Raw genomic sequence first — 15,377 nt, forward strand, 5'->3', positions numbered from 1 at the left:
ATTGAATGCATTTTAATTTTTGTCAGAGATAGATGTAGTGATCTGACACGTGTTGGTACACATATGACGATGTGTTCAGCTTTAAAATTACTCATCTACGGATGATTATGTATTAATTAAGATTTACTGCATTATTTTATCATGTCTTAACATATGGTATTATTTGGTGTGATGTTTAAACTGCTAAATCGTGCAATACAGAGCATTTTCATTGCACATTGTAGAATTGATTTAAAATGGTGACGTTTGTGCCAAGATTACGGTCATTTCATGCTTATGCTCATCATATTTTAGAGTTTTGTTTCAGAGATGGTAACAGAACTTGTATTTCATTTGTATCATTTCATATAGATCACACTTCAGATAAATTTTAACAGTATTGGACGCTGCCTGCCTTTATCATTTTTTTTTAATGTCAAAAAAACTATTATTTTTAGCAATTATTTTGACATTGCCAAAAAGCTGCTTTATTTGTTTGAAGAAATTTACTGGAAACATGTGGTGATGATTTTAAATGTACCATGCAAATTTGTTGTAGTTATACATTGACAATTAATATTGACAATTAATAAAAGACACATTGTTTCGAGCCGGGGCATGCACTCGTATATTTAACACATTGTTATTATCTGTCTCTGAACAGATGTAATACAATTCATTTAGCTGTCCCTCCATGAAAAAGTCTTCAGATTTGAGGCTTAATTAAGCAAGATTTCGTATCAATCTCTATGTACCCCTTCATGCTATTGGCAGCAAATATGACCTAGTACTGTTTACCTTTTACAAGTATGTACTAGAAGTGATGATTCCCATTTCATCTCTCTGAAACGCAAGTTACAGTTTTAAGATTTTCTTTTCATTTTGGAAGGATATTTCAAGCCAGATTTCACAATAAAACAAGAATTTGAACCCTAGAATTTGAAATCCCAAGCTTGGCTCCTGAAAGTTCTTTAATTATAATTTGTCATACATGTAGTTACACAGGAGAGATCAATTCCTTTCCCCCTTAGCATGAGTCTTCCTTATTACACCGCGTTACTTTGACCTTAATTGTTAGCCACTAACTTGATAAAATGTAGTGTGCTGTTGAGAATGTGCAAAGAAATGTAGGAGACAGATGATTTGATTGATTGAGGTAGAAAACACCATCTACCGGTATATTAGTATTATTTTTTGTTATATATTTCAAAAGAGCCTGCTACTTCACTCTCTGACCAATTTCACCACATTCCATCTCGTGACACGATATGATATAGAACTAACTATAACAAGGAGATACATGTGTATGTGTTATACTTCTCATCGATGTACTTGTTCATCCTGTGGAAAAAAAAAAACCTGTCAGTTATTTTAGATTTTATCCTTTTGTATGAATGTCGTGGCAAACATATCCGTTTGTTAGGTTATGCTTTTAGCTTTATATTGTAGTCACACCCTAAAAATATAGTTGTACATTTCATGTGACTACAAAAATACCATAGTACATATAGAGGAGGAAAGTTTTTGTATACTAAGCTCAATTTATTATAAATGCAGTACTTCTTTGTGCCCTCCCTATTTACAGAGTTAGGAATCAAATGAAGTTGACTTAGGCCAAGTTGTTTTATCACGTCACACTTTTATTAGATACATTCCCTTGTATGTGGTAGAAATGTATCCCCCGGTAGCATTGTTTGCATTAAGACCCTACCCCTTTTATAGCATCTGTCAGTTTATGCATCAGAATATGTATAACTTCATTGTGTATGCCACAGGGAATTTTGTTTTGTTGTAGATCGTGTATTTCTGACTACCGGTATCAGACGACTGTTACATTTGTGTAGCCAAGATGCAAAGCACATTGATGAACGGCTCTGAGCAAGTCGACAAATGCGTATTTCATTTTGTATTGTGTATTGAAACCCAAATTGGATGGCTCAAGTGTGGGATTTCATTATACATTTGAGATCTTAGAAATGAATCTATCCTTAAAGGCAGGGTATTTTACTGACATCGCTACCACTACTGAATTATATTTTTGATTGCGCCATCTTTTGGTTAAGGCGTACATAGAGCGGTTTCTGGTTCCTGTACCCAAGCGTCATCAGTTGGTGATGCATTGTGGGCCACGACTGTCAACACATCAAGATATTGTGAGCAGCAGATGATGGTATACATAAATTTTAAGTAGCGTCAGTAGAGTACCCTGCCTTTGAATACATATCTATATCTATACATGTGCTTATACATGTGAAACTGTTGTTCTTATTGTTGACGTTGATCAACCGTCATGTTTATAAAGAAGAGGGCAACATTAAGAAGTAATTGTGAATGAACGAATGTTATTTTTAGGTGAACGCAAGGAGGGTGTTCATTGTGCATAAATAAAGGCTATAGACACACAATGCCCTTTTGGTATTCAACTATGTAATAGTCATAAAGTACTTGTGGTCAGGTGAATCTTAAATGGTTATATTTGTAGACTTTGATAGTATATGTTGATCTGAACAATTATAGCATTTGTACATCAAAAAATAGGAATGTATTGTCCAAAAGAGATAAATTACTATGAAAAAAACTATATATATATTGATATTTTCTGTGTAGGTCTAGTTATGTGTATTGAGCAACATGCTGTGAATGGATGTGAATGAATAAATGTGATTTAGATGGACAGATGGAGGAGAAAGAGATTATAAATGTGAAAAAATAAAGTATCAGACTGCATATACATTAAAATGAAGCTTTAAGTGTTTTCAGTGATGTCTTGTGTTATTATCCTTTTGTGAGATCAGAGCGATAAAAATGAAAAGAAAATTACCATACAAATTATTAAAGCCCCACTGCACTACTTGCGCCCTCTATATAGCAAACAATGCCTAATCGGTACCTGTTTGTCCCCCATGATCCTCTTTTTCTTATGTTAATTGAGAGCTGATTTGATGAGATAACCACCTGTCAGTGACCTTGCAGGGATTGATCCCCTCTAGCCAAACTAGTACAGACGGGCTTTAAAAAAGGTAATGTGATTCAGATTAAAAAAACAATGTCATAATCAATTTTAAAAAATGCATCAAATTTATAATAAATGAATAAATATGCACCAATATTCATTCCTTTACAGACCTGGGAGGTTTTAAGAAAATCAGACAGTTTTCATACTTCTGAAATAATTTCATTTCTATATGTTATTTCAAAAACAATTCAAGATGCAAAATTCAAAGTTGCAATTAAGTCGTTCAATGTTTCTTTTTTCATGAAAATATGGTAAGTTCTACTTTTTGACACTTCAAGACTGAGTTTATGTGATAAAGATAACAAATCTCATGAAAACCTAGGAAGTAACTTTAAAGTGTTTCACTTTTTTTTTTAAACATCCCAAAAACGAGATGGTTATTATGAAATAGACCCCCCCCCATAATTAAATATAGATAATTACCAAATGAAAACTTTATAAACAAAATCAACTCTCATTTGTTGCACTCTTTCAACATTTTCACAAATAATCATGCACTTTCTCTGCATAGTTGCACTGTTACTTCACAGGACAACTTAGACCACTAGCTATCATGGTTGGAAAACCCTTTCCACAATGCTATGGGAAATTCGATATGAAATGTACCGGTACCCAAATAGTTTTTCTTTTCTTTTCCTGCCTAAATATTCAAGTTACTTTGTTAAATGTAAACATCCATCACAGATAGACTAGGCCATCCCACAATTCCGTTTATTCATTTTACATCAGAGCTACTATTTTTCATTTACAATGTTGGATAGTTTTACTGAATGATCTCTACAATTACAATTTATTAGAATATATTTTTATTTCTAGCCACCCCGGGCTAGCCACTAGTCATTGAGCTAGCTATACACTGCACGAGTTCAGTGGAAATTTTTCCTAGGATCATTGAGGGCGCCCTTGTAAAGAGTTGCAATTTTCGGTCATCTTTCTTGGAGTGGTCGAAGTCGAAAAAGAGACCGAAAATGGGGCAAATGTGGACGGCTTATGTTACAAATCCTGACACAGCACCTGATCTAAACAATCTCCCTACATTTGATCCGGAATATGGATTCCCAGACGGAAGGCCAGAGAGGGGTAATGCATCTTAAATTGAGCTTTTAAATGTGGTTTGACTTGGGGTTTGAGATGGCTAACTCCGTGGAGTTGTTACAGGGATCGGGCCAGCGCCACGCCAGCGGAGCGGCAGCGCGCAACGTTCACGTTGTGAGCTGAAGCTGGAGACCCTCTCCGCATTTTGACTCTTTGACTCTTTGTTTAATAATGAATCTGTATTTAATTAGCTTTAAGTGCTCGGTGATGAAATGAAATATGATATTGATGTCATCTAGCTTTAATTGGCATTCGGCAATCATACCCCTGCATGAGCCATGAAGAGTGATTCATTGTATAAAAAAAAAACATCCAAACAAAATTCCATGTCGGAAGATTTAGATCTAACTGTTAGATCTAACTTTTAGGCCTATAAAAAATAAATCGTGTAGGCTAGACCCCAATCAAATTTGTTTGTAATTGTAATCACCCATGGCCATGCACCTGATAAAACTTGTAAACTCTTCTTTCTACTCGTACATAACTTTGAAATTGGTCAAAATTTAACGAAAATGTTAAAATTTGATACCTTAGTGATGTACATTTCGTCATTTGCTCTCCTTCCATGTGTTCCTGGGGGCCGTTTCTCAAAACCGTCATAACTACAAGATCAACGACATCTCGCCACTGTCACGCAACTTGTCAGCAAAGTGTTTCACGAAGCCGTCTTTGCCAAGATGAGCGACAACTACCGCGACAAGCGAGTTGTCACTGCTCCGAACCCGTCATATCTTTTTAATTGCTGTAAAGTCAGTTTGTTGCCATTCCATGGGCCGCGAAATGTATGATTAGTTACGCTATCATTTTGAGAAAAATATAGACGAGTTCGGTAATTAATTCTCGGGCATACGAAATGCAAATGTAAAGAAGTGATAATACAAATTATACAGAAATTTTAAAAAGCTGAATATAAACATTAAATCACAAATCATTAAACTATAACATATACATAAAAGGGATAAGAATGTTACACACCGTTGTCCATAGTCGATCCATAGTCTTTTCTTAGATACCATATACCTTTGGGGCCTGTTTGCATTATCATTCCCTCTCTAATAACTTCTTCCAAATTATATTTTTAATATCAAATCAATTATATAACGAGTATTTATGAGACTCTAGAATAAAAACTGGCTGAGAAAAGGTATTTTGCCTAAAATTCCTTGTCACAATAAACAAAAAAAGTATGTATTGATAAACTATCACATTACGGTATCCTTCAACTACCTTTTGATTGGATTGTCGAGAAAAAAACACTCACCGGTTTTTCTTCAATCTAAGAATCTTTACAGAAATATGCAAATCGTTTGATGATCTACATTTGATAATAACACTATTTGTTATTTATTTTAGGAGAATTTATATGTATAGTCTATGTTTCTTTTTGAACAATTCTAGCCCCAAAACTTGTTTTGGGTTATTCGTGATAAATCAAATGGATCGTGACAAAGACTATGTTCTTGAGCTGCTAGTATCGCGATATATCGATATCATGTCTGTCATGGCTTCGTGAAACGGTTTATCCACTTCATGACATCTCCGTAGGTCGCCGACAAAGATATATGACTGTCATGGAGTTGGTTTCGAGAAACGGCCCCCTGATGTCTGAGCGAACACGTGATTTACATTACAAAAATGATGACCTCTCACAACAAGAGTTTGCAGAAATACATGTGGTGTACATGAAAAAAGCTGTTTACGAGTTGCCAATTTGATACTTACTGTAATGTAATTTTCACTCATTTATTTCTCTCATTTTTCTGCTTTTTTAAAAACCAACTTAATATCAGCATGGACTTCCCCTCTAGCAGAATTAATAATGTGCTTGGTTGGAGGCTGTCTCCAAAGCTTTTTGTCCAGATTTGCGGTAGCCTATTTGGGAGACAGTCAGACAGTCTACCGGTATTCAAGAAGGGTTTTTTTTGTATACTTTACCAGTTTTTCTATGTTTAAATTTTCTGCAAAAGGAGTAACTTGGCTCTGCTTGAAAATGTGATAAACAGATTTTTCAAATGAAAGTAAACCACCCACGATTTGTGTATGGTACTACAGCCCCATTTGTACAAAAAAAGAAAATAAAGATCTTCAAAATTAAAGATAAAGTTGATGTGATTGCATTGTGAAAGAAAAGGTGTGGAATGGATCAGAAAAAGTTGATCATGTAGCATGTAAGTAATTATTGGTGTGTACTGCAAGGTTCATCAAAATCATGATAAATTTGGCCCAGCCGTGGTAAAGTAACAAGCACTGTATACAGAAAGATATATATGGGACTGTACGGTACACAAATGGTGCCGTGAGTACTTACCGTGATTTCCTTAACTTTCTATGCTCATTACTCAGCCAGTATACATTTTCTACCAAAATTGTTTGGCAAATGACATTTATTTGTAATCTTGAACATTCGGTGGAAGTTTTGTTTGATTCTTTGAGAATTCACCCTCTTTTTTTTACAAGAACTCAAGTTTATCTTTAAATTGCTTAGACGGGAAAACATGTAAATCAACTTATTACATGCACAGACACAATCATGGACTGCATCAAAATCTGTGAAAAATCGAAACAATTTGTTTACATTTAAGATTTAATTTGTAGGCTTATAAATGATATGACCTAAACATGAATATTGGCAACCAATATTTGGAACCACCAGAGCATGTATTCATTACGTTGTGAATTTATTTTACAATCTGTGTGTGCATTGTCTTCTTCCAGAAATGGTCGCTAGCCAGGAGGAGATGAACATGGCCAGAGTACCCATGGACAAGCGGGATTTCTGCGCTCACTTCTACATAGCTTTCTTGAAATGCCGCCGGGACAACTTCCCCAATCTCCTCAACTGCCGACACGCCAAACATGAATATGATCATTGCGAATATGAAGAGTGAGTTTTATGTGATGCACAGCTCTTAACAAGCAAAAATATGGGTCAACAGAGCTGCCAACCAGTATGATTTTAATCATATTTCGTACAAGTTTTAGAAGTAAATACGACAGTGAGATTTTCCTCCATAAAATTCAATTTTCCACACAAAAAAATGAAAAATGAAAAAATCTGCAATTTTGGGTTGTTCATTGGTTCCCGATCATCAGACACACCAGTGAGTTATAGCGAAATCATGCATATTCTATCAATGATCCATTAAACAAAATTCTTCCTGTACATGTATGTAGGAACTGTAAGAGGCATTGATCCGTGTGTTTTTTAAAAATACAATTTTTGTCAGTAAAATACAACTTTTGGGATTAAAGAATACAGTTTTTGAACTCCAGAGGTTGGCAGGTCTGGGTCAAGGGCACCTAGACAGCTGAATTATCTGTAAATGAGCTACAGTTGTATTAGTATACAATTGTGGCAAGGCAGTGTTAAACATATCTCTAAACATATTCTTTTTTGCTGAAAAGAAGCCTGGCACCAGTGTCCTTTGGCAAGGCATTATTTGCTACTCCATACCCAGGAGAGAAATGGGGACCTGGTGCGATGATAAAAACCTTTGTGTTAGTAATGACCATATGGTAAGAATACTCCTTAGGGGAGTGGAGATGGTGTACATCTGAATCTGATGACCAGGGTAATAATATCTGCAAAGTGCCGAGAGACAGTATTTCCTATTACGTGCTAGATAAATCCAGTAATTATTACAAGATGATTTTTATTTGTATAATGCACTCGCATCACAAGGAAGTATTCGGGGGTTGAAGTTTGAAGAGGAAGGGGTTGTACTTATATAAGCCTCTTTAGTGTGTATAAAGGGACAAGCGGGGCGAATTACCATTTTGATGATTACATTTAATGATGTCAGTGGGGTGATGAGCTACAAATTTTGAGGGGGCTGAGTCAGTAAGAATATAAATATTTAAATATTTTCTTGCACACCAAGATTACAATTACATAATTCCTCACCTTACCCAACCCCCCCCCCAAAAAAAAAGGGGGGGGGGGTCACAACATTTTGCATTCTTCTGAATGTAATGCAAACCAGTGAAGATACTCAATGAAGTAAATAAAATGAAGTTTCTTTTATTTTGTCTGTTCCTTTTCTCTTTGATCCTTCCTTCACAGCTTTGTCATCAGGATGAAGGAATACGAGAGGGAAAGGAGGCTGCTCGAGAGGGGCAAGAGGAAGAGGCTGGTAGCGGAGAGAGAGGCATTAGAAGATTGAAAAAGCCTACCTAGGCTACTGGAAATGTGTTTGAAATGCAATTTATACAACAGAGTCTCTATTTGAAACTTCATACTATTCACATGTGGTGTGTCACAGTGTGTAGCTTTGTAAAAATTTGATGTGAAACCTGGAATTCTCACAACGCCTACCCAAAACTTTCACAAATTGTGCAAGTTTGTTGATAAATAACTACATTACATTGCAACAAAGGATGTTTGTAATATTGGTAATTTGTGAAAGTTTCGTGTTGGAGAGAGTTTTGGGTTTTACAGTGTTATTGTTTTCTCACTGTATGGACCCATTCTGTTATTAGAAAGCAGAGTAATGAGTAAACAGTGACATGTGTTTATATCCTGTTTTCTCATATGTTACCTCCAAGGGCCCATGCACAGTGTGCAAGACTCATAAATGAAATTGACCATTTGAGTAGAACAAAGAATTGATAATGATAAGCAATTGTTTGTTATTGCAAGATCGGGATAAAGAGATGATTATTGATATGGTATGGTGATTCAACTGATCTTTTAACTATTGATCTGTGTGTTGTATCTTTTTAGGGAGGCATTTCAGTAACTTTCCTGCTTAACAGTCATAACTTGAGAGCTTCCCACTTTTAACATTGGATTAGTTTTCAATTCTGTTCACAGATTTTGTTAATGAGCTTGCTTGCATAGATTGTACATTTGTCATATTGACAATGGAATGCTGAGAGTGATACCTTGGAAAATTAATCATTCTTCAGTAGTGGTCCTTTATAATTCCTGCAAGCAATTGACCCATTTACCAGTTGTTTAAATGTATGCACGTTTCCCTCCAGAACCCCTGCCCTGGTTACTCCAAGAAGCTTAAAATTAGTAAACTTGTCAGAGTCATATTCTAAGACACATTATGCTCTTAGTTTACAGTGGATGAATGCTCTGAAGTTTGGAATGAATAAAATCTTTGAAGATTACAGGATAATCGCAATGGTATTAATGTTTCTTTATTATAGGATAAGCTGTATTTCATATAAATACATATTCACAAATTGAGGCTTTTGGTAACACAATGTTGTAGCTGTACTGAAGAGGCTGTTGATATATTCTTTCATCAAAAGAACCTGCTTATGAGGCATTCAGATGGAAGCTAGGCAGTTCATTCTGCCGTTTACACTGTTTAATGATGAAAAGCTAACTAAGCTGTAAAAAAAAGGCTGTCCTTTTTAACTGATAACAATTATAATCATCTATCATCCCCAATCGGGGTGAATTCTTTTGATGGAAGAATATATCAACAGCCTTTTCAGTAAGGCTACCTCATGGAATTTACAGAAAGCCTCGATTTGTGAAATACTTGCCATGGAAACGTACAGAGAACATCTAAGAAAGACATAAACATACAAGTTATCTTTACCAGTACTATCAAGCTCAGGTAAAGACCGAAAGAAATTCTTATTGACATCACGTGATCACACTTACACCGAAAGTTCCAACACTAATAATTTGGTATAACAGTAAAATGGGAATTAAATGAGCTCATGTTAAATGCTTACCAGTCCCAACATTTTTTTTACAGGACATTTTCTACTTCTGCATGATGAATTCACTTAAGGGCATTTTTTTCTTTTTCTTGCAATACCATTTTCTTTGCCTGAATGCAATACAGCATGTTTCCCTTTTCAATTCTCTCAAGACAAACAAACTGAAACCAGAAGAAAATGGTGTATGAGGCAATGATTTTTTATAATTTATTCAAGTGATTGATACATGTACTAAATCACCATGCATAAGAGGTGCAAATGATAGTATCTGGCGGTGTTTGCCACAAGTCTACATAAAAAGGCACAAGGCAACATGGATGAATATCAAAGACACGATCATGATGTATTCAAGGTTTAACAGATAAACATATTTTGGCTAACATAGCTGCAAAGGGCTGTTCAATTTAACTGATAACAATTACAAGCAATCATGTATCATCCCCAATCTATCGGTGAAAGTTTTCAGTGGGAGAAAAAAATTGTGTAAATTTTTTTTTCCAGGATTCCTCCCCCCCCCCCCCCTTCTCTAAAATCCTAGGAAGAGATTTCCTTATAAAAACATGTACAATTTCTTTCTTTCACACACTTGGATAAATTGTGGCATACCCTTAGCCATATGGTAACCTTTGCTACCTCATCAAAAAGCAGGGTAGCCTTTCACAAAACCCATCATTAGTACAAGTTCGCAGACGACCCACTGATATGCGTGTATTCATTTTAACACGTGTTTCAATGGGACGTCCGTGAACTTGTACTTACAATGGTTTTGTGAAACTATGCCCTGGATGCTGTTGAAATTTGAAAGTGTCATTTTCTCATCTCGTACTGTAATCAGAATAGGAGAGTTACAGGAAAAAAAAGGATTCCTATTTTATCAAAATCACTGCACGCCCTAAACAAGTTGCATAAAAAACAGTTCAGAAAACGAATGTGATTTTCTTTTTAAATATCTGCATGATTTACATGTACGCTGATAAAGAATTTGTTGCACATTATGGAAACATTCCATTCCAACATTCAAAAAACATACATGCGCAGCAGATTTTCTAATGTCGATATGGGTTGTAGCATTTTTTTACTTCCATATAAAAATAGCGGCACTATGATTCATTTGTATATTCAATTTCAATATCTTATAATCACATTCAAAATACGATACTTAACATCTATTTTTGCTCAATTCATGCATGGCATACATGTACATGTTTTGTATAACATGCCATGCACATGCAGGAGTCGACCATCATACATGTATTTATATTCTAGTGAGAAGTACACATTGCAATGTATATTGCACCATTATGACATATCTACTAAATGTGCAAGTACTTTGAATCTCAAGAAAAACAAAATTGGTTTCAGAATCAGCCTTAAAAACTAAAAAGGCAGCAAGCTTACATTAGTGACTTTTGAATTTGCACGTCGACATACATGTAGTGGACTGCTACAATGTGACGTCCTTTTAAGGCACTATTAGTGCTTTAAAAGGACGTCACAATCATTTTTCAAATTGAGTAAAAAAAGACTGATTTGTTCTTTTGAACACATCCGAGTCAAAACAATAATAATAATAAATAAAATAAAATGAAACTAAAATACATGATACATGCAGGTGTAAGTCTGACTTTGTAAAATCCAAGGAATCAAAAAGAAATATATTAAAACTTATACAAGTTGGGAAGGTCTATATGTATCTCTATAAAATTGCTTGCAGCAAAAAATGCTAAAGAGTATATCAAATATACAAATTTTTAACATCACAATTTGAATATGGACAATTTACAAATCAATTATGAAAGAATCATAAAAATACATCATATTTTAGCACCTACACTGTAAGTAATATAATCTTTGAATCACATTCAGGGAAAATATGTGAATTAATTTTGCAGAGTAAAGTGGAGTTCCCTTTGGATTCACAAAATTGAAACTCCACTCATCTGGTAACGAACCAACAGAAATTACACCGTTGAATCAGGATTACACAATACCAAATATTATAGTATCGAAAGGCATCCAGGAATACATAGAGAGTCATAGACATCATCAACATTTTTTAAAATATAAGACCTCAATCTTTTTCCAATATTGTTCCGTGTAGATCAAAAGAACACAATAAACAACTAGAGCTATTCAAATCATGCAGAATTTGAACTTCGGTCACGCAGGTTTCAACAATCCAATTTGTTTCAAGTTCTATACCAACAGTTACAAATGGCAATCCCAATCCTACATACACTAAAGGCCCATTTTCCTTCCTCTCAGAAAATGTTATAAATGTTATAAAAAATGAGATATTCCAATACATGTAATAATATGGTAATACTGGATATTTTAATAGTGCCGGCCCACGTCCACTACTCAAGGTGCTCCAATAATACTCCCGCATCTAGTTAGGCTACCAATTTTGGTACTCAAGGCATTCAAGGATTCCTTCCTATCAATACCCACACCTATCTCAAGTTCAAGCTCTACCGAGTGGAGGGAGGCAAATGTAGATTAAGGTCTTTTCAAAGGACACTAGGGCATTAGAAGGCATTGTGTTCACTACCTATATAATATACTCAAAGTTAATTTACTAGATATACATTATATAATAACTTTTTTTTTCTCCAGATACATCAACCGATCAAAATGCTTAATTTCGTAAAATAAATACATTTCAATATCCCTTTGTAACACAGAATAGTTTTAAATTAATCGACTGGGCTCTATGAATACTGCATTTACTCTCCCACGTAACAAGCCACCTTGGCGATACCAGCTGCGGATGGGCAGATAAAGGTCATTTATACAAAACTGTAAAACCCAACAAGCCGACTACTGGACACATGTTCAGCACATAATCATAATTCATTTATGCACTGTCCTTACATTTAATGATACTCAGGTGGAAGTATTCTTTTCAAGAGGAGAAAACAAAAGGTATTCATGAGATACCGGCCTCCATCACTTTCGCAGTGATTATTCCAAGATGGACAAAGTGGGCCGTCTCCTTTGCGTAAAATATCTGTGGATATTTGGGGGTCATTTGTACAAGTGTTGTATACGAAGTGGCTTGTTCAATTACAATGCACATCGTTCGCTTCACTTGGAGCCTCCGAGCCAGTCACCACTCTAAATGCACACACATGCTAATCCAACCATAAAGACTTTCATGATGACATTATGCAAGCAGATGCTCAAACAGAACAGATGTACATGAACAGGAAGAGGTAGATTATCCCCCATCGCAGCAAAAAAAAAATCAGAAATAAAAGTTTAAAGTTAGGCATGAAAAAAAAGATATTGTATTGCTCTTCGACCCAAAAATCTTTAAAAATACGGTCTGCTTTTTAGTTTTAAAAAAATTTGAGAGAAAAAATGTTTAATGGATACAAAATATGTATTTTGTTTGTTTATATGGGATATAAATGCATAAAATCATCAAATTATTCCCAAATTCTCACTCGTCTTCTGCCCTAGTTTCAAAATCCTGCTAGGGTAAACAGGTAGACCCCAGCCTCGTGTACATGTGTATACCATGCACTGCACTAGCTAGAAACCTGCAAAATTTGGGCGATGTTCCCGGTTTTTAGTTTTTTGGGCGATGGTCACTGTTTTGAGGGAAGAAAAAAAAAGGTTCTGGCATCTCAAGGGCAACACAACATTTTTTTGTTAAGGCCTAAATTAAAGAATAGCCTGTTTTCCAATAAATATACAGAAAGGATAAATGTACACAATCTAGAACAGACTGTGATGTTTGTCATAATAAAGAAATGGCTAGTACTACAAAATCAACGAATAGCATTGAAGAGAGATATACCAATGCTTTTTGTCTCGTAATCAATAGTGAGTGAAAGTTGCAGAATAAACTACCAAGCTTCCCGCTATTTCTCGCAAGCCAACCAGAGGTTGTGATTTCACCTCCCAAATTGGAAAAGATAGGTCTTCAAAAAAATGGTGGAAGTGGTAAAGAGAAGTGGATTGAGATGGATAGGTCATGTGTTGAGAAGGGAAGATGATGAACCAGTGAAAAGAGCGTGGGATCTGGAAGTGGGTGGCATAAGAGGGAAAGGAAGATGGAAGATTTCATGGAAAGATATGGCGAAGAAAGAAAGCAGTAAGGATGGTCTAAATGAGGAGGATGCTCGAGACAAGAAAAGGAGGTCATCATGGTGCAAAACGAAAGTCAGTAACCCCTCACAAGAGTGAAAATGATGAGTTTAATAAATGATGATGATTGTGACGATGATGTTGTGCTTTGTTCCACCCGTTTCTATTTATTTTCTCCGCTAATGGCTTTTGTTATATTTTTGCTATTCAATCAGAAAATGGCAAGATGGAAAGCTGTTAGTATATCTCTCTTCCTTGCTCTTCTCACGATATATCAAACATGCATTGCACATGTAAAAGCAATTCCCAATATCTACTATAACTCTACCGTATAAAATTTAGCGTCATGTCACATTCACAATCTGACCTAATACTTGCCATTCCAATTTTATACCTAAAATGAATTATGTGAAAAGGTCAACTCTTTTCATAAGATATACACACGAGGTAGGATTCATACAATATTGATTCAATAAAATCAATTTGCATCAATGCTTCTCAATTTAAAAAAAAAAAAAAAATTCTATGGTACCTTGGAAGAATCTTAAGTTCCTTCATGAATTTGTTTTTTAAAATGCTAGAGCATCCATGAAATGAATTATATTCATTATAATACTTTTGTTTTGCTCCCAATTGCTGCATCTTGCAAATCTATATATTTTTTTAATTACCTATACTGGTACATGTATTTCTATTAGCTCTATTAGAACAAAAGAACTGCATCTATGAAAATAATTCTATCCAAACCATACATTTTTAATAATTTATATTCAAACATTTGCATCTCTTTGACTGAGATGCATTATAATTTACAAAATCTAGATCAGTATCAAAATAGATTTTCATAAAAATTAACATCAATAGATGATTAATAATTGCGTAATTTCTTGTTCATGTTTCTTAAATTCTGGAGCTGTTACGCATTGACCGAGATGTATTCATGACGAGATTCAAATCTTAAACAATATATCAGTTCATAAATAATTGACTATTTCATTAATTTATCATCGATATCACTGTTGTCTATATTCTATATCATATGAGATGAATTTTTTCAAAAATCTAAATAAAAGATGAAAAGTGGCGAGTACCATCAGTAATTTTTCTGTTGATAAGGAGTTAGGAATACAGGATTTGATTTTGTGTTTGCACAAAATAAACTATGAATATAGCAATACAATACACATCTGAATGGGAATTCACTGAAAAGTTGAAAAAATATATATTATCACTTTTTTGCAGTGATGGGTGTGTTCTCATATAACAAGTGACAATACTCTGGACTGAACACGTAAAGATAAAGTTGAGTTCTGGTTATGCGATTGCATTGTGAAAGAAATGGTGTGGAATCGGTCAGGAAAGGTTGATCATCTAGCATATAAGTATCATTGTGTACTGCAAGATTCTGGAGTCGTCAAAATGATTAGAAAATTAGGCCAAGTCTTGGTAAAGTACCAAGCGCTGTACACATAAAGATGTATAAGGGAGTACACAAACATGTGGCTGG

The 15,377-nt window shown here is 34.9% G+C and overlaps 1 protein-coding gene across 1 annotated transcript; it reads left to right on the plus strand.

Annotated features, from left to right (window-relative positions):
* The first annotated feature begins 3,896 nt into the window (after positions 1-3,896).
* LOC578949 (NADH dehydrogenase [ubiquinone] 1 beta subcomplex subunit 7) lies at positions 3,897-9,216 on the plus strand. Its single transcript, XM_779085.5, has 3 exons — positions 3,897-4,075; positions 6,806-6,974; positions 8,154-9,216. The coding sequence occupies exons 1-3, from the start codon at positions 3,964-3,966 to the stop codon at positions 8,251-8,253; spliced, it is 381 nt and encodes a 126-aa protein (XP_784178.1). The 5' UTR covers positions 3,897-3,963; the 3' UTR covers positions 8,254-9,216.
* The last annotated feature ends 6,161 nt before the right edge of the window (positions 9,217-15,377 follow it).

This window comes from Strongylocentrotus purpuratus, unplaced genomic scaffold (genome assembly GCF_000002235.5).
Source record: "Strongylocentrotus purpuratus isolate Spur 01 unplaced genomic scaffold, Spur_5.0 spur5_scaffold_3, whole genome shotgun sequence".
In the NCBI taxonomy this organism is placed as follows: domain Eukaryota; kingdom Metazoa; phylum Echinodermata; class Echinoidea; order Camarodonta; family Strongylocentrotidae; genus Strongylocentrotus; species Strongylocentrotus purpuratus.